This window comes from Typopeltis vanoorti, chromosome 1 (genome assembly GCF_054136105.1).
Source record: "Typopeltis vanoorti isolate ZY-2024b chromosome 1, IOZ_Tvanoo_1.0, whole genome shotgun sequence".
NCBI lineage: Eukaryota > Metazoa > Arthropoda > Arachnida > Uropygi > Thelyphonidae > Typopeltis > Typopeltis vanoorti.
Genome location: NC_143549.1, coordinates 95,878,705 through 95,904,238, shown reverse-complemented (window position 1 = coordinate 95,904,238; position 25,534 = coordinate 95,878,705). Strand labels below are relative to the sequence as shown.

The 25,534-nt window shown below is 35.0% G+C and overlaps 1 protein-coding gene across 1 annotated transcript in view; it reads right to left on the bottom strand.

Moving 5' to 3' along the window:
• Positions 1 to 7,069: 7,069 nt before the first annotated feature.
• The window catches only part of CngB (Cyclic nucleotide-gated ion channel subunit B), a 50,040-nt gene continuing 31,575 nt past the window's right edge, over positions 7,070 to 25,534 (bottom strand). Inside the window, exons 12-17 of the mRNA XM_090393797.1 lie at positions 18,103 to 18,200; positions 16,801 to 16,884; positions 15,774 to 15,892; positions 15,507 to 15,653; positions 12,115 to 12,244; positions 7,070 to 8,317 (exon numbers count right to left, since the gene is read on the bottom strand). Of these exons, the coding sequence (XP_090249923.1) occupies positions 7,070 to 8,317; positions 12,115 to 12,244; positions 15,507 to 15,653; positions 15,774 to 15,892; positions 16,801 to 16,884; positions 18,103 to 18,200 (1,826 nt within the window). The remainder of the gene's footprint in view (positions 8,318 to 12,114; positions 12,245 to 15,506; positions 15,654 to 15,773; positions 15,893 to 16,800; positions 16,885 to 18,102; positions 18,201 to 25,534) is intronic.

Here is a 25,534-nt window from a genome sequence, read left to right as displayed (position 1 = left end):
ATTACGAGGTACAACGAGCGCTGAAACTAGAATGCGGTGCTTCTCATCCATTCCTCTTCAGATAATATAACATTTCCCTTTCCTAGCCAAAAATTTCCCTATACGAACAAAACAAACAAATAAAATAAGCTGATAATCTTTACATGAGATATGGAAAAGTATAAAACTTCGCGTGTTGAAGCAGATTATTGCTAGTGCAAGTAAATATTATAGCACTGATTAGGAATGCATAATAAATTCATTTACAAATTACACTTAATAATTCATTTTTCGGCCTATTTCTTATGAAATAATGTTGGATATTTATTATTATTTTTAGCTTATATCTTATCACTGTTGGGTTACGGTCTCTCCCATTGCGGGAAGGTTGGGTCTACTTCTCCCATGGTGACCCATTCCATCTTGGGAGAGTGTTTATAGTTTGAATGAATGTATAAAGATGAATGACAATCACAAACATCCATACCCACGACAAAATTCGAACCTGCAGCCTTTGGGCTAGAGAGCGGATACGCTCTCCAGCAAAAGACCGCTCTGCCAACCAGGCCCACATTATTATTAGTAATAGTATTATTACAACCTCTATGGAGTTGGTAGACTTATCATGTTTATCGTACTGAATCTTTAAATCCTTAACACTCCCTACATTAACAATTGTCCACGTGAAAAAAAAAATTTACTCCTCACACCCTTCTTACATCACTTCCAGATATGGCCTGTGGTTCTTCCTAACTTGCTTTTGACTCTTTTTAAAATCCCCTCAGGATTAATTCGATTAAATCCCCTCACTAACTTAAATGTCTCTATCATCTCAGCTCTTTTCCTCCTATCTACCAAATTTTGCAATCCACATTCTTTCAACCTTTGTCCATAGCCAACATTCTGGAGTCCTGATATTGTTTTAGTCACTAGTCTCTGGACCTTCTCCATTGTTTCGACATTACACCGAAAACCAGGTGACTAAATCTGAGCACATATAGTGGAAGTGTCTCATCAGTGCTTTATTCAGTGGCACAACCATTTCCTTATCCGTACATGTCAGTGTACTTCTTACCAGAGTGACACTCTAATGTGCAGTATTTGCAATTTGCAATATGTCTTCTAAACTTCAGGGTACTCCACTATAACCACTATAACTCCAACTCGAATGTCATCCAATTCCTGCAGTGCAGCGTCATCAATATAGAACGGCTTTAATATTTCTGCATTCCAAAACGCAACACTTTGCTCTTATTAATACAGTATTAAAACTGTAACCCCACTTTTTGTCCAAGTCAAAAGCCTATTCAATAGACCTGAAGGGAATTAACGTCAGCAGTGCTACTTATAATTATCCCCAACTCTGCTTCCTAAGCAAATAGCTCAAGTCAGTTCACATGACATATCATTTGCAAACAATTTAAACAATGAGGAGAGTAACCACTGGTTATCCTTCTTTTTTGAGATACCTCTTCATCATACAGCTAGATGGTATCATTCAGAGAGTTACTCACCAATTCAGCTGGCCAGTATACTATTTATTCCTATCCCCTGCAGCTTGGGCATCAACTTATCATGTGGTAATCTATCGAACGGTTTTGCAAAGTCCACGAATATCACTGTATATTATATTCCCTTATCTAACACATTGGTTACCTTATCATAAAATGCAAGTAAATTGCTGAAACAAGACTTACCCTTTACAAACCCATGCTGACCATCACAAAGAATGCCATGTCCATCAACTCATTCTTGTATTCCATTCCAAATCAAGCTCTTCAACACTTTCACTACAACTGAAGTTATACAGACTGGTCTATAATTAGAAACTTCTCTCCACGAACCATACTTATGGAGTGATAATATTTTGTCTTCTTTCCACTTCTTGGAAACCTTACCAATGCAATACTTTCATTAAATAACCAGGTCAAGAGCATAACTATTGTTGTGCACATTCCTTAAAAGTATATATGGTGATATGTAGAGGATTTTCTATGGTTATCCCCCTACACACATCTAGGAAACTACTACAGCACATTAGCACTGAGGTTAGAAAGCTGAGTAGAAATTGTTAACACAGGATTTAAAGACATTTTTAGTAAGTAGAGAAGAGGGAATCACTAACAAAGACAGTAGAAAATTAAATCAGGAATAATAAATGTTATGCAAATTTCGTATTGAGTCTTGAGAGATGAATTCCAAATTCGTAGAACATAGCATGCAACCAAGGAAAGCTAGCAACATGCAAGAAATTGATCGTGCAACAGGACCTTGCTATACAGGTTTATGTCTTAGAAATATCAAGCGCAACCATTTGAGATTTCCTAAAATTACTTATGTTATTTGTCCAGAGATGAGTAGCATGAGCAAGAAGATCCCGATGGCCTCCAAGACTGTTAATTTTTCGCATGAACCCCACGAGAGTAGTCCATACCAACAATCTTTTTTATTTTCATTAAGAGGTTTCCAGGTAGCATAGAAGCCGAGTGTTAACGATTTCCACCAATACTTTAGAAAGAACCGGAAAAACAAAAACAACAAAAAATCAGGTAATCTCTTTTATTGCTTTATAGGGGGTTGGCAAGCCCGTTTAAGTTACTTAACTTTTGGAGACTGAATTGGCAGTTTAGTCACCAAAATCTGGTAGCCAATTAGATACACCTCTATGAAGAATATCACTAATCATAAACGGCATCCAATGAACAGACGACTGACAAGTATCGTCACATCGTGGTCCATAATCCTAACAGAGGATGTTGTTATCTGAAATAATGTGGGTTTTGCAGTAGATTTTCTTGAGTTTACAGACGATAAACCTGAGTTTCTGGGAGAAAAAACGCTGCTTGTCAGTGCCAGAGATCTACTAACTTGGGGTCAAAGAAAGGATTAGAAAAAGTTCTAGTTGGTGACTGAATCTAATTAAAGTCATTTTTTGGGAGGCTCAGCGGAGAGGACGCAAACTCCATTTCCACCAAGCTACACTAGCTTTTAGAATGTGTTCACGCATATCAAGTTGCATAATAACAGATTTTTCGAAATTGCATGTGACATAGCACTAGTTAAAACTCTGGAACACATATCGTGAGAACATTCTAACAAATACCATTAGAACCAACAAATAGAAAAAAACAAACAAATAAACTTGGCTTTGAATGATGGAATTTTCATCAAAATTGCCAGTGCAGAAATTGTATTTTTAACGAAGATAACAATGAAATGGGAACAGGAGTAAATATAGTATAAAAAAAGTAGCAGCGATTGGACAAGAGTTTTTTCGAAAAAAGCAATAATAAATAAATAAATAAATTCATAATGATTTCATTCCATATAAGGAATAGACAAGGACGTTTTAGCCCTGTCTAACATTTGGAGACCAAGCAGAAAGTTCAGTCTATGCCAGCAGCCAATCAGAGATAGCTCAAAATATAAACGAAACCAGGCTTTCAGGAAAGAAAGATGGCAGCCAGCTACTGCAATGGCGTTGACATAAACCCTAATTTTGATATTATCGGTAATACTGTGAGCTCTATGAACCTTTATTTTGAGATACTCGCCTACTCCTTATAAGGGAATAAAAAGCGTTAGCTGATTTGATTTGAGGTCTAAAAGTCGACTTTCCAGGAGATAAAACCCTACTTACCTGTGACAGAGATCGACTAACTTGGCAACTGCATAGAAAAGTTTAGAATAAGTTTCTCTTTGGCAACTAGAAACGAACCTACAATGATCTTTCTTTGGGCAAGGTAATCCTGTGGAGGCAAATGCCTTTTCACATAGTTGCACAGGAACCTTCGATTTATTGTTATTATCAGTGCCATAACCGAGAAGGTGCAATGGGGGGCCTTGAAATGGGGTATAAAAAATAATCAGTATTATATTTTGATTTTCAAATTTTAAATTTTGCTGCCATGGGTGCAGATTCATAAACATATCTTATAATATTAAAAAAAAATCAGCTAACGCCTTTTATTCCTGTATAGGGAGTAGACGAGGCCGTTTAGCCCTATCTAACTTTTTGGAGACTGAGTGGGCAGTTCAATCTCCACTGATACCCAATCAGAGATAGTTGGCCCATGGTTATCACTAATTAAGCGGCCCTCAGTGAAGAGTGACGTCTCAACAAGTGCCGCCATCTCTTGGTTCTTAACCCTAACACAATATATTTTGTCTGAAGCAATATAGGTTCTACGGTCGATTTTCTTGAGTTTACCGGAGAAAAAATCCGCTTGCCAAAGATCGACTAACTCGGGAACCGGTCGACAAAAAGCTTAGAAAAATTTCCTCTAGTCGCCGACTAGATGAAAGCAAATCCTCCTTCGTGCGGTTAAGCGCTGAGCTATACAGGATCTCTGTTAAAAATATTACGAACACTGATCCATTTTCCCCATCAACAACAAGTGGTCTGTTTTCAAGGCGATATCAGTAAAATAGCCATAAAGTATCATTGCTCTTGATTCATATTCATCATGAATGCTAATGAGCTATACAATGAATGAATACTAAAACATTGAGATAGGTAAACGTTGTCCTCCTTCGGAAATATTCTAGATTAAAGCATTTTAGCTACTAAGAAATAAATGAGGTAAAAGGTCATTTTTCTCATCTCCTGTCTAAAATAACCACATCTCTTCAATCAAAATTTCTATTTCTATCATTTTTTGATATTTTTTCCCCAAATAACTGAGGACAAAAAATAAAATCTTTCACACGGCCCATGAAAAGCTAGTTATGCACTGGTTATTAATAATAATAATAATAATAATAATAATCAGACTCCCACCAAAATTCAACAGTTTATAAGGAACATACCGTATTTGCTCGAATATAACTCGCACTTTTTTCCCCAAAAATTAAAGTTAAAAAAATTGTGGTGCGAAATATATGGGGGAATTTTCGGAAACTAAACTTTTTCAGGAAAAAACTAAATTGACGTTTATAACTAAATCCTCAGTATTCATTATAACTTATAATTGTTCACATTATTTATAAAATGAATGCATTTAAATTTTAATTATCAAAGTTATTTATGTGATCGGCCGCTCACTTTCATCACACGATATATTTGAAGCTTTTAGCGATAATGCTTCTGTATTCATAATTTCTCCAGGAATTAATTATTTTTGGCGAAATCATGTCCCAAGCTTTCAAAATACAGTTACAGAACAGTTCTAATGATAGTCTCTTAATCTTAATCCATCCCTGCGCAATCTATGATCAAGAAGAAGTCAATGCTCTCACTCACACATTTCCTTTACTCGTTGCTTCCATCTCTATGCTTATGATCGGTGCGGTATTAACGAAAGATCGCGCAACTCAACGACAAAGGCAAGCCGACGATTGTGAGTTGAAATGCTGATTTCCTTCAACCGAATTCCAAAAATAACTGAACTCGCCATAACAACATTCACAATGTGTTTCTTTTAGTTTTAAACTTTTTCCGTGTGCGTACTATATGCGAAACTTTTTAATTTATTTTTTCGTAAATAAAATCAGGGGTGCGAGATATACGCGAGAAATTACCACTTTATACCCACCAGAAATCTTCAAGGTAGGTTTAGGTTTTCAATGGAAAAAAAAGCAGTGCACTTGGAAAAATGAAGACCAAGACCATTAATTCAGTGCTGAAAAGAAAATTGATCATGCCGTATTTTTTAATTTTCACTGTTTGTTTGTCCATTTTTGTTTTGACGAAACAAAATACATAAAACTAGATTTATTATCACACATATAGGTGGGCTTGTATGTATTAACACACACATTATTCCATTTTTACACTTTCAATATTCGGATTTTTTTTCACACAAGAGACCAGCGTACCCCTTTTTTGAAACAGCGATGGCATTCAAATCGCATTGATGCCTAATAAAAGACCGTTCTAATTCGATTCTAGATGCCAACCAGAGGAACCTTTTCTGAACCCTTCTACCGGTTCCCGAATTAGTCGTTCTCTATCACGGGTAATCGGGTTTTTCTCTTAAAAAATTTTGGGTTTTTAATTTCCGGATTTTAAATTCGGAAAAATATGCAAAGTGAAAGAAGGATACACGCATCAAAAAGGGATAACACACTTGTCTCATAGCCTTAGTCACAACGGCCACAAAATAACTAATTAATACCATGATAGTCGCTTAATCTTACTGCAAAGTCTGTATGTGTGTGTTTGCATCTGGTGGTTGCCTGTAAAAGAATTGTTCATAAGAGATTCATTCTTTCATGCAAAACTCCCATTCGACGACATTATTTTGGCTTTAGGCTTATAAGTAAAAATATTATAAGACACCCAGAAAGGTGGCACATATCTTCGTGACAATTTCTTTGCAAATTCTACATTATTTATGGAAACATTTTTTTTTTTGACCAAGATTTTTTCTCGGAAAAATCTACTGAGAAAAATCTACACTAGAACAACCATATTTCATGCACTAAGAAAACTTTAGGATTACGCTATACATGAAGGCAATGTGTTATATTCTCGTGCAACCTTTCTTTCATTCTCGCTGTTACAGATTGCACTAATCTTACGGATGGATGACAGAAGTGGTGCTCAGTTGATAAACCATTCCAAAAGTTAGGGTATAGAGTGTTACCTATTTTTAATGTAGGATAAAATGCAAAAAATATTTTATTTTATTTTATTCATTCTCATGAACTATTGATTAAGATATAGCAAACACTCTCGTGATGCACTCGAGTGTGCAATGTGTAATTTGCCATTACACTCTTCATTTCTTCATTTCATTGTGCATTAGAATTAAATCAATAAAACAAAAATCCACTAACGCCCTTTATTTCCCAAAGGGAATAGATGCAGCTCTTAAGTCTTAAGAAACTTTTTTGAAGGACAGCCAATCTCTACTCATAATCAACGATTTTCATAAGCACATAAGGAGAGTACTCACATTATAACTGTAAAGAAGCGTCACCTACTATTTTGGGAATTAGAGAGTTTATTTTATTTATTTTTATTATATTAATATCTAAAATAACATGTTTAATACATCATTTGAGAAACCAATACTTTATTTCTTACATGCGGTAGAAGAATACAGTTTTTTTTTTTTGTTTTTTTTTTTTAAATCACAGATTTGCTTTAACAGGATGTTTCATCACTAAAAAGACTGGACCGTCGACTAGATATTTCTTGAGGAACAAATGCCAGATTATCATATCCATTGACACTGTTGTTACTCAAAATGCTTGGAGTTCTGTAAATATTAGGATGATCTTCAGTGGGAGATAATGGAGAATCTTTCAGATCAGGTAATGATGGTGGAGAGATGGAACTAGTTCGAAACAAAGAGTGTAAACTAAGAACGGAAGATGTCAGTGAAATCATATCATCATCTTTCATCAGAACAGGAGAATTTTCATCCGCAGCACAAGAATTTTTGGAACTGAAGGTGCAACTATGACTGCTGTTTCCGGAACTAGTACTTTGATTTGATAATTTTCTTTCTCGCTTTATTGGTTTTGGGGAAAGGGTATGTTTAGAATGATTACCATCATTGTAAGATTTGTTGGAAATAACTTCGTTTACACACTTGGCTTTCAAATCCACTGGCATTCCCGGATGTTTCGACTGTGTCCCGGAATTGATGTTGGTAATAATGTCGCTATTGAGAGCAGCTGGCAGAATAGAATTTTTTTGTTTACACTTTGCAACTTTGTTATTTGCTAATAGATTATTTGGAATCATGTCTAGAATATTTTGTAAAAATTCTTTGATGTCTGTGGATGGCTGCTCGTGAACTTCTTCATTGCGGTTATTAAATATTTCTTTTCCTGTAGGTGAAGGATTAGAAATTTGATTTTGTAATGAGCTACACGCAGTGTAATCATCTTTGTCATTAGTTATTTTTGTTTCCCTTGAACATTCTTCGCATTCTTCACGATTGGTGTTTTCATCCTCATCCGCAATAACAAACAAGTCTCGTTGATTTTGACAAGTACAACGGGGTTCGTTTAATTGTTCTTGGTTATCCAATTCATTTCCTGTGATGCAAGAATGAACCTCTGATATACTGTCTTCGGTATCGGACAAGACAAATACATCTTCGTTGAGGTTTCCTCCACTGCACTCCTCATCTGTTGGTTCGATGAGATGAAGTGTGTTGTCTGAAGCGTAGTCCTCGTTATCATGGACGTTGACTACTTTCAAAGCAGCTGACAGATTACTTAGAATACTACTAGTGCTCTTAGGAGAGGACTGCGTGCTGGTCACTGGATAAGATCCTGGTAAATTAGGTTCAGAAGCTGCACGAGACACAGCACGCGAAGTAGCCGCAGAAGAGCTGTTTTTTTGAAGTAGTTGTGCACACTTTGAATCTGGACGTACAACCTGAAAAAAAGAATAACTAAAAAAGATTATATTATTTATTTTCTGATAATTTAAGTTCTCAGAAAAAGTTCATAAGTTAAAACTCCACAAGAGAATTTAAATTTGTTTGATTAGCTTGGAGGCATCTATGATGAAAAAATTAAAAAACAATGTTTTGGGAAATGCGAATTTTTCCTTTAAAATCAATTATTCAAAGGAGAAAATAAATCGGATAATAATAATAACAATAAAAGTCACAGAATTAAAGCAGCTTACATATGCTCACATCCTAGTTTTCTGTATTGCGGTAATTCTGATAAACACCTAGAAGAAAAAGGATTGGTTTGTGCAACAAGGGAAAGATTTTTTTCTCAGAGGATTGCAAATGATGCAGCAGCGCTGCAACAAGTGTATAATAAGGAATATGTAGAATAATGTATAAGTTACATGGTTCTACCTCAATTCCTTCATGGTGATTATCACAACTTTTCAGCACACCTTTCGTATATATATATATAAAGAATTGAATGACTAGAACCGAGATTTAAGTAAAAAGGTTTTAATATAAAAACACGATTAGCTTCGGCTTAACAGCCTTCATCAGCCAACAATACAACTAACGAAAGAACAGCTTTAAATACAACCACAACGATTTAGTGTCAATTATGTATAGAGACTCTCTATGATGTTCATAGTTTATTTAAGCTTCAGTGTTTTAGTGTTTTTTCTTTTTTCTTTCCTTTATAATGTCACCTGATGAAGGCTGTTAAGCCGAAACTAGTCGTGTTTTTATATTAAAACCTTTTTACTTAAATCTCGGTTCTAGTCATTCAATTCTTTATAAAAATATGTATGTTAATCAAGTTAATGATCATTCTTTCATATATATATATATATATATGAAATATATATATATATATATGAAAAAGATTATATTATTTATAATCTGTTATATATAATGTTATATATATATGTTATATATATATATATGTTATATATATATATATATGTTATATATATATATATATATATATATATATATATATATATATATATATATATATATATATATATATATATATATAACTTCTACCACCTTTTATTTCCCTAAGGCAGTAGGCAGAGCATTTTAATCCTAACCACCTTTTGGAAGACATCCAGATAACCAATCCCGATCCTTCAAGTCTTCATTGTAAATGAGCCCAAATTATCAACGAGTCAAGGGTTTTCAAGTAGAGAGTACGCTAAACAGCTACTGCCTTCTGTAATCTCGTTGTCTTAAACTCTAACATTCATATTATGTTCTATAATAGTATTGATTCTACGGTCTTTTTTTTTTATTATTATTGAGACGTGGGTTAAAAATCCATAGAACTATAAAATTGCAGAAACTGTATCCCTCCGGTTTTGCAACTGAAAATTTATTAAATCGTTTTCTCCAGTCATGCCCAATTTTTACAGATATTCATGAATTATTGAAGATTGGTCTGGCTCTAGGCGGTATGCAAATAGTGCTGCGCACATCCCAGTGCTATTATTCGTGTTACTCTTTGATATCTGTTCTGTAATTTGATCTAATGTTTGCATCGGATTTCACAATCAAATTGCTGCTAGTTGAAGACTTTGAAATAGATTAACCACCTAAGTTGTGTTGAAAGGTAGAAACAAAAAGGAAATAGCTTACTAATCATTAGAGCTGAGTACTGCAAATCTTTCCAAAATTTGAATCGAAGGTCTCGAAACCCGAAAACTCGAAGGTCTCCAAAATTTTAAGACACGCAGTGCCAAAATATTGGTCTCCTTCATCATAAATTGGAGATTCAATTCATCTTTTTAGAAATTATTAACGAAGACGAAGCAAAGACGGAGCTTCATGAAAGTCCTTCAGTTCTTTTGGCAAAGCAAGGGTCATTGTTCGATTTATGAGGGACACTTCCAAATTGATGATTTTCATTGGCGTGCGTGCGTGTGTGTGTGTGTGTGTGTGTGTGTGTGTGTGTGTGTGTGTGTGTGTGTGTGTGTGTGTAAAATCACCATCCTCTTATCGAAGTGGCTTAGAAAGTTTTATGAGCCACTTCAATAAGCATACCGCCTGGAGCCAGCCAAATATACAAATATTCATAAATATTATTATTATTATTATTATTATCATTAACATGAGAGCCTACGCAGCTCAGTCGGCATAGACGAAGTTCTTTGGTCATTAAGACCCGGGTTCGAATCCGTGTATGACGTGAGGAACCTTTATTGGGTCTCTTTCGACTAAAGATGAGTTAGCCGGTCTCATACGGAGGAAGAGGGTTTTCTTCTCCTGGAAACTCCGGTTTTCGTCCTTCGAAACAGGTACAGTGAACAAACACGATCTACAGTCAAAAACACATACTTAGAAGTCCCTCACTGGAGGGAATAGCTTCAGCCGCCCCTCATAAGAGGAACGAATGAGGAAAATTGGGGAAAATCACAAACGACAAACAAACAAACATTATTATTATTATCAATAGATCTCCATGGAGTCAAAAGACTCATCGTGGGAGGACCCACTCATACATGTACAGCTCATCATACCTCGACTTAAATGCATTCATTGTTCCTGCACTAACCACACTCTCCGGCAATATATTCCAATCACTTACCACTCTCCATGCAGAAAATCTACTCCTCACATCCACCTTATACAGCTTCCAGGGATGACCTCTCCTTCTTCTCCTGCCTCCAGGTATTCTATGAAAAATCTCATCCATGCTAATCTGGTAATTACCCCTTATCAACTTACATGTCTCAATCATGTCTCTCCTCTTCCTTCTATTCACTAGACTCTGTAATTTGTATTCTCTCAATTTGTCCTCATATTTCACATTCCAGAGACCAGAAACCAACTTAGTCAATCGTCTCTGAACTCTATTCACCATCTCATCATCCTTTAGAAAACCTGGCGACTAAATCTGTCGCCAGGTTTTCTAAATGCAGAATAATCCATATGCGGCCTGATCAAAGCCTTGTACAATGGAATTTCCCTAAAATGAAAACGTAATTATTTTGTGCAAACGGATCATATACCAAACAGAACTTCCCATGTGTTTATAACATGGAAGCATGATCATATTTTATTACAAAAAGTGAAGGTCACTACGCTTTATAGTTCACACATTCCACGTGTGAGGAAGGTTGAACTGATTGGCCGAGTGATTAGCGTATCCTCTCACCACCCTAAAGGCTGTGGAATCGAATAATGCCTTGGCCATGATTGTCTTTCAACTTCACGCATTTATTCATGAAAATATAAATGCACTCTCCTATGATGAACTGGATCACCATGAGAGAAGAAGACGAAACTCCCCGAAGAGGAGACGCCTTCAGCAAGCAGTAGGAAAGATACAGGCTGAATATCATCATGTTAGGTATATATAAAACCGCCAAAAAGGGGGGGGGTAATAAAGGCCCGCATTCAGCAACGAACCGTAGTCAATAATATTGACTCGGTACGTTCGCATCGATTTAATAGGAACTTACAAGCTGTGTGAGAAATTAGAAAGCGGAAGAGTACGAAATAATATTCTAATAATGCAGACAAGGAATAATAATAATGAAGACAATTTGATATCTGGATAGTTAATTTGGTTTTGTTTTAATTTAGATATTTATTGACTTATTGGTATTCCTTTCATAAATGAAACGTGATTTGTTCGAATTTATCCAAGAGATGAAGAAAATAGATTAATACAGATTAAAATAGCTGTTTTGATTACTTTTCATCGCTTACCATATAGCTATAATGAAAGTTTTCTTATACAAAAGCATGAAATGAGTCTTATACAAACCTGCATAACGGTCTTCATTAGTCGAGGAGTGCTGGGTTTTCGTTCGGGTTCCTTGATGATAACTTCTGGTTCAATTTCTTTTTCCTTTTGATTTGCTTTCCTAAGTGCTTCATTTTGTTTAATCAAGGACCTTAAAAAGATATATCAAGAAAATAATTATGAAATTATTTGAACCATAGAAGAATTAGTCTTTTAATCGAATATAATTATAACAACTACAAATGCAAATGTTACATTTTTGTGCCTGATAAATATATTGAAGTATGTGTCATCAGGCATCCATCTGAAGGTTGAGGCATCCGTTTCGTCACTTGAAGTCGGTGTTGTGAACCAAGGATGCATAATTGAAAAAATCCTTACTCCTCCTCTGCACCTGCCTACATCCCAACCATTCTCCGGTCCTAGTTTTCCAGCAAATTGCTAGACAGTTGAAGATTAAAAAAATGGACCTACCGCAAATGGATTAAGTCATACAAAAATAAACTGGCAACAAATCCACATTTGACTTTGAAAGAAAGAAATGTAGAAATCTTGCCTCCTGCTCAAACTGCAGTCTAGCAGGAAAGATTAGTCTAAAAGGAAAGACAACTTGCCTTCCATGATTCCATTTCTCTCACATCCTGATACCATTTTAACATCATCCAAGGGAAACTGGCCTCCTGTAATTATTCTTTTCCTCTAATTCATGTATAGACATCAAAGCAACGATCTCCCACTTTCCAGGTCATGAACAGTTCATTGTATGTCTACAATAGACTTTTGACAGAAAGACGATAGAAGCATCAGAATAATCTCGATAACAACATCATCTTACTGTAATGATACCTTTTTTCCGTAAGTTTTGCTCAACATTTGTGTTCCATAATTGCATAAAGAGGCAGTCCCTCATGAATGATCTTTTCATGCAATGAGCTTTTCGTGCACACACACACAGAGAGAGAGAGAGAGAGAGAGAGAGAGAGAGAGAGAGAGAGAGAGAGAGAGAGAGAGAGAGAGAGAACAGAACCACGAACAGCTCATGGCACGCCTCCTCTGGTCTTTGCTAGAATAATAGTACAATTATCCAGAGGAGCGTGGATAGCAACTCCTTCTGGCTCTGATGATACTTCCCCCTTCAGGTTGTTCTCAAAATCAGTGTTCCGCAATTAATAACCATCCTATATTGCTTTAAAATCTTTTATATTCGATACTGTCCTTGCATCTACTCTATTTTATACAGGCACCTATATTCATCCCATTTCAATAAAAAAAAAAGAAATGGGGAGACATTACCATTTTAATATTGCCCAAGGATAAGACTGACCTCTTGGAGTTATTATTCTCATCTTACTGTTACACAGACAACTAAAACCAATAATTTCCCACTCTACCACCACGAAGAGAGCTCACTACTAGCCTCTGTCTTTCTGAGAATTTAGAATAGCATGTGCCCACATTTCTTCTGGTACTGGTAATACTCTCTAAACCAAGTTATGCTCCTTTTAAGTACACTTTTGAGGGGGGGGGATTACCGTCAGCAATGCTTCCTATATAGGACGGGTATTCAATTACTTCACAATAAACATTCCAATATCGTCTTTACAATATTATATTATATTATTGGTTTTACATCTGCTGTATAGCAAAGGAGGCTTACCAATATTCATTCCATCGCAAAAAAAAAGAGAAAAAAAGGGACAGATGCTATCACTGTCATCACCTCAGTTCTTTAGAAATAATAGAGAAAATCATTAACGGTCAGTTCCTCCATCATCTGAAGGCCCACCTTTTAACTACTGACCACTAATATGGATTCCATATAAGTGGTCAGTGATTGCAAGGTGATTTAACCACCATCATCCAACGCCATTACAGAAGCCACAGAAAAGTTTGGAGAAACTCAAGTGGTTAATTTTGACATTTCTATTAAGTGTCGGGAGGGACGACTTTCTCCCTTCAGATTTCTCTGCTAATAACACAATGTTCCAGTACTCTTCCTCCCATATGAAAATGATCTCTCACAACTGAAATCTTATCCATAGTTAAGATGATGATTGTTATTCATTTGGCAAAATTTACAATGCTCAGACATTTTACGCTTCAAGATTGTCTGTAACCGATGCGTTAAACACTGAGTAATATAATCTTAAATTAAACAATTTCTACGTTGCCGAAACACAATTTTAACGTTTATCTTGCAACGTATATCTCGCTTTTCTCTCACTTCATTACCTCTGATAAATAAATTGATAAATAAATTTAGTTGATAGCAGAGCTCATCACTGATTTTGAAGGCATCGATACATGATTCCTTCAAAATCACTATCACGAAATGGTGCAGTCATCTTATGGTAATTCATAAGTCCTAATATCTATTCTCATTCAAGTAGTGCGAGTACTATGATTGAGATGCTGAAAAATGGCCTAGAAAAAGTTTTTTGAGTTTTAGCATTATGTAACCAGAAGGTTGCCACAAGGCTACACATGCATTATATCAAAATCTCCACACATAATCATATTTCTCTTCTACAGCTCACTCTAGTCTTATTTCGGCACAAACACATTACATCCTCCTCCCCAATTAAAAACAAAATAAACAACCGTAGTGTCCTTTTGTGCTCGTGACACTTCTAGAATGTAAAATTCTGTTACAAATTCCAAATTTGCCTAACATTTGAGATGATGCACCAAAATTCTCCCAGAAATTTCTGATATTCACCAAAAGAGAGAAGTCATATTAATTCTTGGCATCTCTCTCTCTCTCTCTCTCTCTCTCTCTCTCTCTCTCTCTCTCTCTCTCTTTCACAGAGACTTAATCATAATAATTTTCTTATAGTTCTTCCTACTTGATGTCTTCTGCAGGTATTTTAATGGGTTCAGTTCCAATAAACTGGCTTCTATTTTCCTCTACTTTCTTCTAAATGTATACAGCAAGAGCAGCTGCTGCTGATGATCAATATCCACTCACAGTTCAGCTTCAGATCTGCCGAACCAACTTCTTGTGTTCCTCTTTGATTATATCTATATCGAAGAAAAGAGTTTCCTCTTTCGTGTTCCAAGAGCCACAACCTCCAGTTATTAAAAAGCAACAAAACAATAGCTCTCTTCGTTCTTCTTACCAATCTAACCAAACTTAACACAGATGTGAGATTGGATTTTCGACTTCTAATGTTCGTGGTTTGATAAAATACATATGCACAATATGGAAAAGTGAAGAAGACATTTGTAACTTTAATCAGCTGATTCGAAAATTTTAACATTGTTTAAGGACCAAAACGCCAGATATAAATGGTTTGAACTATGTTTCCAATTTTGCCATGGATGATCCCAGAATATCGTTTAATATTATGTTTTTAAAACATCGTACTGTTATAATGGTATATTAGTACAGATAAATAATGTAAATTTCATACTTTGCCTTTTTCCTAAGTACTTTCTGAGCTTCGGGATAATTCTCCAAGGCTTCCCACAGATCATCTTTGCTAAGCACAAACAAGTTCGAAAACCCTTGAGAACGAACATCTGCAGTTCGCCTACCAAATCCTTCGATTCCCAATAAGCTACAGAAAAAAAGACATGAAAAGAAGGCATGAATATGTTAAATCATTAAGATTAATGCTTTCTCCATCCCAAAATGATGATTTCACTAATTTAATTACGTCTCTGATAACAGCACAAACCTGATTTCTCCAAACACACTTCCTTCTGATAAAGTGGCCAATACTATATCTCCTTTGTCTCCTCCCATAACCTGGACCAATCCTTTGTTTACTATATACATTTCTTTTCCAACTTCTCCCTAAATTGATATTAAAAAATTAACAGCCTCTAAAAACACATTATATATTATATATTACTGTGTAATTTAATTTTTCTATTCAAAACACATTGATTGAAATAAATCAATCAAAATAATATCCGTTTTCTATAATTTTTCTTTCCTTTAGCGATATATTTCATATGAATAATAAATAATTGAATAACTGAAAATATCCACTGATGGTTAAACAGAACAAGAAGAAATTGGCACGAAATAACTGATTTAAAGCCAATTTCTTAACCATATACAAGTTTGAGAAAACAATGTCGTATGATCATTAAAGTTATTTTTAGCATTCTGCTAAAACAAAGCACTTCAACATATGTAAGTAAATATTTTATTCTGGTTATATTTAAAGCTTATCAATGACCTACTTCCCAGAAATCAATATTTAAAATGAATAGAAATATAGGAGTTTCTTACTAAACCTTCAGCTATTTAAAAAAAAAAAACCCTCAATCTATTATGATAATAAAAATGGTGCAAAACGTGCGTAACTAACGTAAACACCATTTTTAGTATTGCATATTTCATCATCATCATCATCATCATCATGCATATCAAGGATTTAGGCCTAGCACAGCCTGTTCCGGCCTTGAAGTCATCGTTGAATCTTTTAAGAGGACGTCCTGGTTTTGTTTTTCCTAATGGCTTGTACTTAAAGGCTTGTTTTGGTAATCTTTCTACTGCATAGCATTGCATATTTAAGCTAAAATAATAGTAAATTTCAAATTAAACTTCAAACTTAGTTTGTAATTTAATTTGAATAACTAAATTAAAGGCTGAAAATAGAAAAAATAACCATCGAACTAACACTATCATATAATGAAAGACAGTTCCAAGTTATTGAACTATGCATTTCAAATTACAAATGTAACTCCATTTACCTTTCTGCAGATGTAATCTTCAGGGAGGAATAGGATTGGTTTTAGTTTAAGAACAAGATCCCTAAGAAGTGCTTTGTCACAGTCCTGTAAAGTAGAAACCAAAGTATTTTAGGACTTCATTATGAATTCAAGAGCTCATGTATTCTCAAGATATAAAAAGAAGCTTAAAAATACTATGAATGTCACTGTAATCTCTTTTCTTTGCAATACACAATTTAATGTTAAACATTAATAAGATAGAAATTACAAATAGAGGAACTTCCAGTAATACGGAACACCATGTTACGCAAAAAATTGTATATCGTACTGTATTACCCGAAGTTCCTCTATATAACAGAGAAACTTAATGAAAATAAGGCTATCCCCGTCTAACCAAATTGTAAGGTTAAAAATGACTTGTCCTTGACTTATTAAAATTCAATTCCTTCTTGCTAAAATATAACGAATTTTTTTCCATTCTTTCTAAAGTAAATTTTAATTTATTTTTGAAAGAAAAAAATTAACTGTTCGATAGAAATTGTTATTAATATTAAAGATGTTATCCTAAAATTGACAGCATGACTTTTGTTCCTAATTATTTTTGTCGTAATTGAGCAAGGTCTTCGCTGAATTCCCTTAGCCAACAAGTATTAAATGCACAATAGGCAACTGAGCCTCCGTAGCTCACTTGGTATAGACGAGCCCTTTGGTTGGAAAGACTCAGGTTCGAATCCCGTCATGACGAGAGAAAATGGAGATTGCCGGTTACATACGTAGGTGGCAGTTTCTTTAAGAAGTGCTCGGGTGTTTAGTACATGAAAACAGGCAAATCGGCGCCTTGAATACACACATCGGCAGACACACGATGCTAACTGCGAGATTAGAGCCCTCACCATCTTATCTTTCCACTACACATTGTGAATCTCAGGTAGAAATCCACAATAATTAAACTCCTGGATGGAGATGACCCTTGACAGGACAGGATTACAACCTTCAGTTGGTATGACCCATGGGAAACATAAAAAAATAATCATTAATCTAGAAGTGGATTTTATTAAGAGGCCTGTTTTCAAACTTAAGAAGTAATGATTATAGAAAGAGAGCGAGAGAGAGAGAGAGAGAGAGAGAGAGAGAGAGAGAGAGAGAGAGAGAGAGAGAGAGAGAGAGAGAGAGATTAATTAGTACATTCTGTTCTTCTAGTGTTAAGATACATAAAGAGAGTTGCCTAATAGAATTCTATCTGCTTCTAAAAGGTATCAATTTCAACTCCGCATTTCTGAAAATATGCGATAATAATTGCTACAGAAAATTAGAGACACTTACTTTAAACAGCTGTACTTTAACCAATGTATTGTAATGCACATTAATTGCGACATCGGTTTTCATTTTCCGTGGAAGAGAGTCAAGAATGCTACTTTCATCTGAAAGTAAACATTCGTGAATTTAATTATTTAATATTCAAAGAAACAAGTTGCATTTAACGTAAAGGAAAAGTATGCAAACTTTAATTTAGCATCCTAAGAATAACTAATGATTTTAGGTTAAATATCAGCTATCAGCAATGTAATTGAATTAACAATCTCACGGGGTGTGAAACATTCTGGCTGATATTAAGAATGAGAATTTAATTTAACACTTTTTTACGTGAAATTCGGTTTCATTTCTCATTAGTGACTGAAAGTACAAAGTAACATATTATGTTTTTGGATTTGTCAGGAAGTAAATAATATAAACCGATATCATTAATAAACCCAAACTGAAAGCATAATAAGAATCCTTAATGACTATTAATTTAATGAACATTTTAATTTAATATTAAAAAAAAATGCTATAATATTTTATAATACTGTATATATACTATTTTATGTTAATTTTGGAATATTACTTTTAATTACTTTTAAGTATTGTTTTAAAACAAAATCCATTTATTTAAACACCATTTAATTTTTCGAAATAAAGAAAAACTCTTCATTATAGAATTAATTTATGTATTTTACAGGTTCGAGAAGCTCTCCAGAAACACAGGAATTTCGAATGGGAATCTAAACTTACGGAAATCAACCCAGAAGATAACTCCATATGGAAATTTCTAAAAACTCTTTGTACCAAAAGACAACTCCTTCCCTCCCTATGAAGACTAAACATGGAATTGCACACTCAGATGAAGAAAAATGAGAAGCCCTAATTTACAATCTGGAAAATCAATGCAGCCCATCTTACGAAACTTAAATATTAATCTCATTTATAAAGTTTATTGCCAAGTCAAAAAGCCTTAAGACAGTCTAAGGGCGAATCTGATCTCATCATCCCACTACTACAACAGAAATAATCAACATTATATCCCAATTGAAAAATAAAAAGGCTTCGGGTCCCGACGGCATCACCAATAGAATAATAAAATTATTTCCAAGGAAGGCCATAATTCATCTAGTTAATATAACCAATTCCATATTAAGACTCCAGTACTTTCCCACAGCTTGGAAAATTGCTGACGTCATCCCTCTGAAAAAGCCTGGTAATAATCCACAACTTCCCCAAAGCTACAGGCATCAGTATTCTTTCCTGCATCGACAAAATAACAGAAAAAGTAATCCTAATAAGGCTACAACTAGCAGTGGACAAACATAAAGTAATCCCAAATGAGCAATTTTGTTTTCGCAAAGCTCACAGCACCGGGCAACAAATTCACCGATTAACAGAACACATCATCCATGGTTTCAACTGGTACCTTCACACTGCTGTTGTGTTCTTAGTCATTGATAAGGTCTGGCATCAAGGCCTTATCTTCAAACGTATTGAAAACAACATCCCAATTAAGCTAGTAAAACTTATTAACTCATACCTTAGCGAAAGATACATGCAACTAAAGCTTAATTGAATTGTTTCATCAAAGAAGGCGAAAAATAGCTGGTGTACTTCAAGGTTCCCTTCTGGCCCCACTACTGTTCACAATTTACATATCAGACATCTCTCTAAATTCAAGAAAACAACCATTACGACCCTATATGCCGACGACACCACTATTCTAGCAAGGTCTCTCAGCCCTCGCCTGGCAATCAGTATACTCCAAGGAACTATCAACGCACTGGAAAAATGGTTCACCAACTGGAGGATTCAAGTAAACCCCCTCAAAAGCTCAGCCATCTTATTCTCTAGAAAAAAGGTCTGCATTAAAGAAGACATCTTGCTCTCTGGTCAAAAGATCCCATGGCAATCGGAGACCAAATATCTTGGGGTACTACTGAATAAGAAATTCCTTTTTAACAAGTACATCAGTCTCATTGGCTCCAAGGCATCCAAAGTAATAGTTCAACTCTACCCAATGGTCAACCGCAAGAGTAAATCGAACTTACAAAATCAATTACTACTTTACCGGATAGTTAGTTATTAACGTCCAGTTATTACCTACGCCTCAACAGCATGAGTCACACTTCACATTTCAAAACCACAAAGAATCCAAAATAAATGCCTAAGGATGATTCTAGAATGCCCCATGGTTTATTAGAAATTCATAGATTCATCGAGAAACCTGCATTCCATACATCTCCTCCCTTCGTGATCTAGCAGAAAAATTCTTTGTCGAGTCAAGTTCGCATTCAAACCCGCTGATCGTACAAGCTATCAATTACATTGAAACAGAGTACTACATATACAAAAGACCGAAGGCTATTCTACTCCTAACTGATCACAACTAATACAACTGCCCCCAGAGGGCGAGTTTAAAGCTCACAAATCTCCCTTTCCCAAATAACTTCCTTTACAGACAAAGGGGAATATGAAAAGCATTTTTGCTTCAACCATCCTGATAGTAGCGTTATACGTTATAATTTATGTGTTTTTGTTTAATTTGCAGTCACAGATTACAGTATGTATTTATAATAATACATGTTCCAGTTTACATAACAACAATAATAATATTTTTCTTAAATCAAGTCAAGCAATCTTATATTCAGGTAAGTAAATAACTTGGTTGTGCGGTGGAATTCATTCAGCAATATTATTTTTATTTTATTTTATTTTATTTATTTTATAAACTGTTCCTTACGGATCATAATTAATACCATTACACTCCGTTTGTAATGGTATTAATGTATTACAATTAAAAAAATGAAGTGGAGGAAAAAGAGAAGAGAGAGGGCAAAACAAGTGACAAAAGAATCCAGAATTTGTAATTGTAGCGTGAAATAAATTGAAAGAATAGGTAAATTTATAAAGTGAGCTTGTTAAAATAATAATGCATGATGTTAATTCCACTGACTTCGAAGAGAAAGTAAGCTTTTATGAAGAAAGTGGGATTAACATGTTTATGTTATTTGGCGCTTTTTATGGATGGTGTGTAGACGTTGGATATTGTAGTTTCCATTATTCTGTTGTGTGTGTTTATCCTCTCTTCCACTATGTTGATATTCCTACTATTTTTTTTCTGATTATATTCTGGTTATATATATATATACCCAAGGTAAAATACTTTATACATTTATATCTCCTCCAGAGATTTTTATTTAATAAGGTTAAAACACCTTATGGTAACTTGTTCTGGTAAAATACTTATAAGCTCTATATTACTAAATCTTGGTATTTCTAGCCTGGCTCCCACTGATGAAACCTCAATAAAGGTTGAAACCGGTCTGGGTAGTGGCCCCTTGCCTTTAATACAAAACATCATACATCCCCTTCTTAGAGATGTGTTTTGGCATTAAGGGTAAATATTAAGATTAGTGATCAGAGCTTATGCCACTTTTACCACGAGTTGCCTTGGTCTTGCACTACCTGTAGGATCAGCTAGACTTGCATCACTTGCAGGCGCAAACTTGACTTGTTTGTCTGTTTGCTTACTTGGGAAATGGAGTAAAACCAGGTTTAAAATTGCTTGGTATTTTTAACATTTATTATACCCAAGGTAAAATACTTTCTACATACATATATATACATATATATATATATACAGGGTGTTCGGGATAAATTTGACAGTTTCGTAAGGAAAAAGAAAATCTTCTTTGTATCTATTAAATTTAATGAATTGACAAAAAACATTACAGGCAGAGTTAATTACAATACTATCAACAAGATTTACTCAAAATAACCACCATTAGCATCGATCACAGCTTCAATTCTGCTTCGGAACCTCGAACAAGCTGATGCTACAGTCTCCCTGGGAAGGGCCGCAAAAACTGTTTTAATTTTATCCATTAACTGGGCTTTTGTATTACTGGAAGTGCGATTGGTGTCTTTTTCAACTGCGCCCCATACAAAATAATCCATGGGGTTAAGGTCTGGGGAGTTTGGAGGCCAAACATTTGGACTGGTGAAGTCGTAGAAATTTTCAGACAACCATTTTTGACTTTTCCCAGAGGTGTGGCAAGGGGCCGAATCCTGCTGCCATACATACGGCCTACCATTGGCTACCCTTGTTATCCAGGGCTTGACTACAGTTAGCAACTCCACGAACAAAGCCCGAATTCCAATGCCAGGGTTCTTCAACACCTGTTCCTGCAGATTTGCGAGGAATTCTGCTGTACGAACGCAATCAGATCGTCTGCTAGGGATCTTTCTTCTTGCTACATCCTCGTAGTCACCATTGCAAGTCTCTAGTTCATGCCTGATTGTTTTTACTGTATTCAGGGAGCATTGGGCAGCAGTCGTAATATCCTTATTTTGATGGCGGGCACGAATCATCATGATACAAGTTATTCTCTTCCATGATTCAGGTGGGTTCCAGCTATCCATCCTTTCTGACATCTTGTATATGAATGAAGAAGGGTCCAAACTTTTAAATGAAGAGAAGTGTGTGTTAATACATGTAACTTACGGAAAAATATAATTAATTATAAATATGTCAAATTTATCCCGAACACCCTGTATATATATTCAATAAATCTAATTTTGTCTCTTTTATTCCCAAATATTAGCTTTATCAGTTTTTTCTGTAATGATATAAATCTATTTAGTTTACAGTGGTAAAGAATGCAATATTGTTATAGTGTATCTTAATAAGTTTTCACATAGTGCTTTGTATATTGTATTTTTATGCATGTAGGAACTAAGTCTTTAATCTATAAAGCTTGCTTGTTGTTGTCTGGAATTTGCTTTGCAGATTATTTATGTGGCCCTTCCAGGTCATATTGGCATCAAGGTAGATTCCAAGGTATTGTGTTGTATTGTTTTAACCCAAGTAATGGTAGTGGATTTAGTATTTCATGTGTTCTGTATGGTTGAAGGACGCTGTTGGATTTTTACATACTTATTTTTAACTGGTTGACTCATTGGGTTTCTGAATATGCATGGAGGTTTTGGTGACTTAGTGAACAAATTTATGTCATATTGCATGTTTGCTTGGGTTATGCTTGCATATACTTATTATGGATGGATTACCATACCTGGTGCGTCACTTGCGTATCGAAAAATCCTGCCTCTGAGAGATAGCCAGGTAACATCAAGCATTATGGATGTTGAGGAGATTTAAGAAAGAAAGAAAGAGAGAGAGAGAGAGAGAGAGAGAGAGAGAGAGAGAGAGAGAGAGAGAGAGAGAGAGAGAGAGAGAGAGAGAGAGAGAGAGAGAGAGAGAGAACTGCTCTCTGTTGGACTCGGCATGCTCTTGTTAACTCTCTATTGCTGGTTAATCGGGTACATGTGATTTGTTTTCTGCTTTGAAGATAATGTTTAAACCACGCGTACAGAGGTTGATCTATTCCAACATGTCTTAACTTTTCTAATAGAGATTTACGTATGAATCGTGAATTGATAAAGATCACCATGACAGTTTTTTGTTTTATATATATATATATATATATATATATATAGGGTGGCCTTAATTATGTCTGTAAAATCTTCAGAGAGAGAGAGAGAGAGAGAGAGAGAGAGAGAGAGAGAGAGAGAGAGAGAGAGAGAGAGAGAGTCTCTGTTACTCTCTATATAGGCCTGTGATTGAATTTCTTTTCCAATGTTTGTACATATATAGGTGCGATTAGGCCAATATTTAACATGTTCAAAGATTTTATTTATTAATTTTAGTATGATCGGACCTAAGCTAGTTGCTTGTTGTTTAACATATTTGGGTCTGATGTCATCGATTCCTGGACCTTTGTTTAGTGTAGTTTAATGGATTACAGAGAACAGTTATGCTTCCCTTATTGTTGATAAACCACAGTGTGTTCTTTCCTTGTGGTCCGGGTGGGGAATTTTTCCCTTTAGTTCTAGGATGGAGTCGACAAAATACTGGTTAAAGTCATTTGCTAGCTGTTGGAAAGACGTGACCTCTTTCATGGAGCTGTGTTTTATGATTTAAAGGCAGTCGTTTTAGAAGTACAAACCAGCATTTTGTTGATAAGATGCTAGGTTTGTTTTTTGTGCAGAGGTTAATTTTTATCTATAGTCATAGTTTCATTTCTGCACTTGTCTGTGTGGTAAAACCATTTCTTGTTATCTTATATTCGGTTTTTCAAGGTGTGTTATTCGGGCATGACTAATTATTTCCATTAAACTATCCTTTCTATTTATATCTAAGATTTATGTTTTAGGTTTACCCAAGGGTTTTAGCTTGTTTAAGTGCGTATATCGATTTTCTTTGTAGTTTTTATATATTTCCTACAGTGGGAGTTTAATGACCTGCAGAATCCCATAATGCCAAGTCAGTTCAGTTTTTCATATTTCTATTGGTGACTATTTTTTCGTATTGCTTTTCAGCCGAGGAGGTTGAAATTGCAAGGATCCTTGAAATAATGGTCTACTTATTTGTATTTTATGACTACTGCTGCTGTGTAGCTATTTGGTTGGGTCCGGTGTAATACTTGTACATGGATAACAGATCTAGGTATTGTATAGTATTATATCACCAATTATTATTAAGCATGATTCTTGACATGAGATCCAACTGTTTGGTTCATGCAGACATTTTAATAATTAAAGTTTGTTAGGTTGAAAATAGCATTTGGTATTGAGTAGTGTTGCGGATTAGCGGCATTATTTCGATACAAATGTTTTCAGTATGTTCAAACTTACAGATTCTGTTTAGTAAATACGTATTAGTATTCTACAACTTTTTTTTCCCTGCCGTGTCTATGTCGTTTAAGCCTGGAATTTGGTCGCTAGTTATTTCCTCATTTAGGACCAATATATCAATAACATCAGTATGATCCTTCCGATAAGCCTGTAACCAATGTTTTCGAATGCTTTTGATATTTATGTGCTGAATGGATAACCCCCTCGCACTATCAAGTGCGTTGATTCCATGCATCGATCAAATCAACGATATGATTGCTTCTGGTATTATTGAATTTTTTTACTGTTAATATTCATTTTTGTTATATTTTTTTGAGGAAGTCATGAGATTCAAAGTGAAAAGCTCAAAAAAACATTTGAATCTCTCATCAGCAAAACAGATAGTTTTTTTTTTTTGCCTGGAACAGCAGATTTTGGTAGAACAATGTTAAATGCACCAACAGGAAATTTGGTGTATTATCATGGGATGCGTTCAAATATTTGATGACTAGCATTTTCAATCTTCTGATTTTTATGAGATCGTGTCATGTGGACTAGCTTGAAAGATCAAACTCACGATTTATGGCCTAAATATCGTTAGGCGTTGAATAATACTATACTATCTATAAAAAGGGAAATAAAAGTGAATTTGAGAATTATAGAGGAATTTCCCTATGCTGCCTTCCAGGTAAGATTTATGTAAGCATACTTGAAATGAGACCAAGAAAAATTGCAGAAGGGTAGCTTTGAGAAGAACAAGCTGAATTCAGAATCTGGA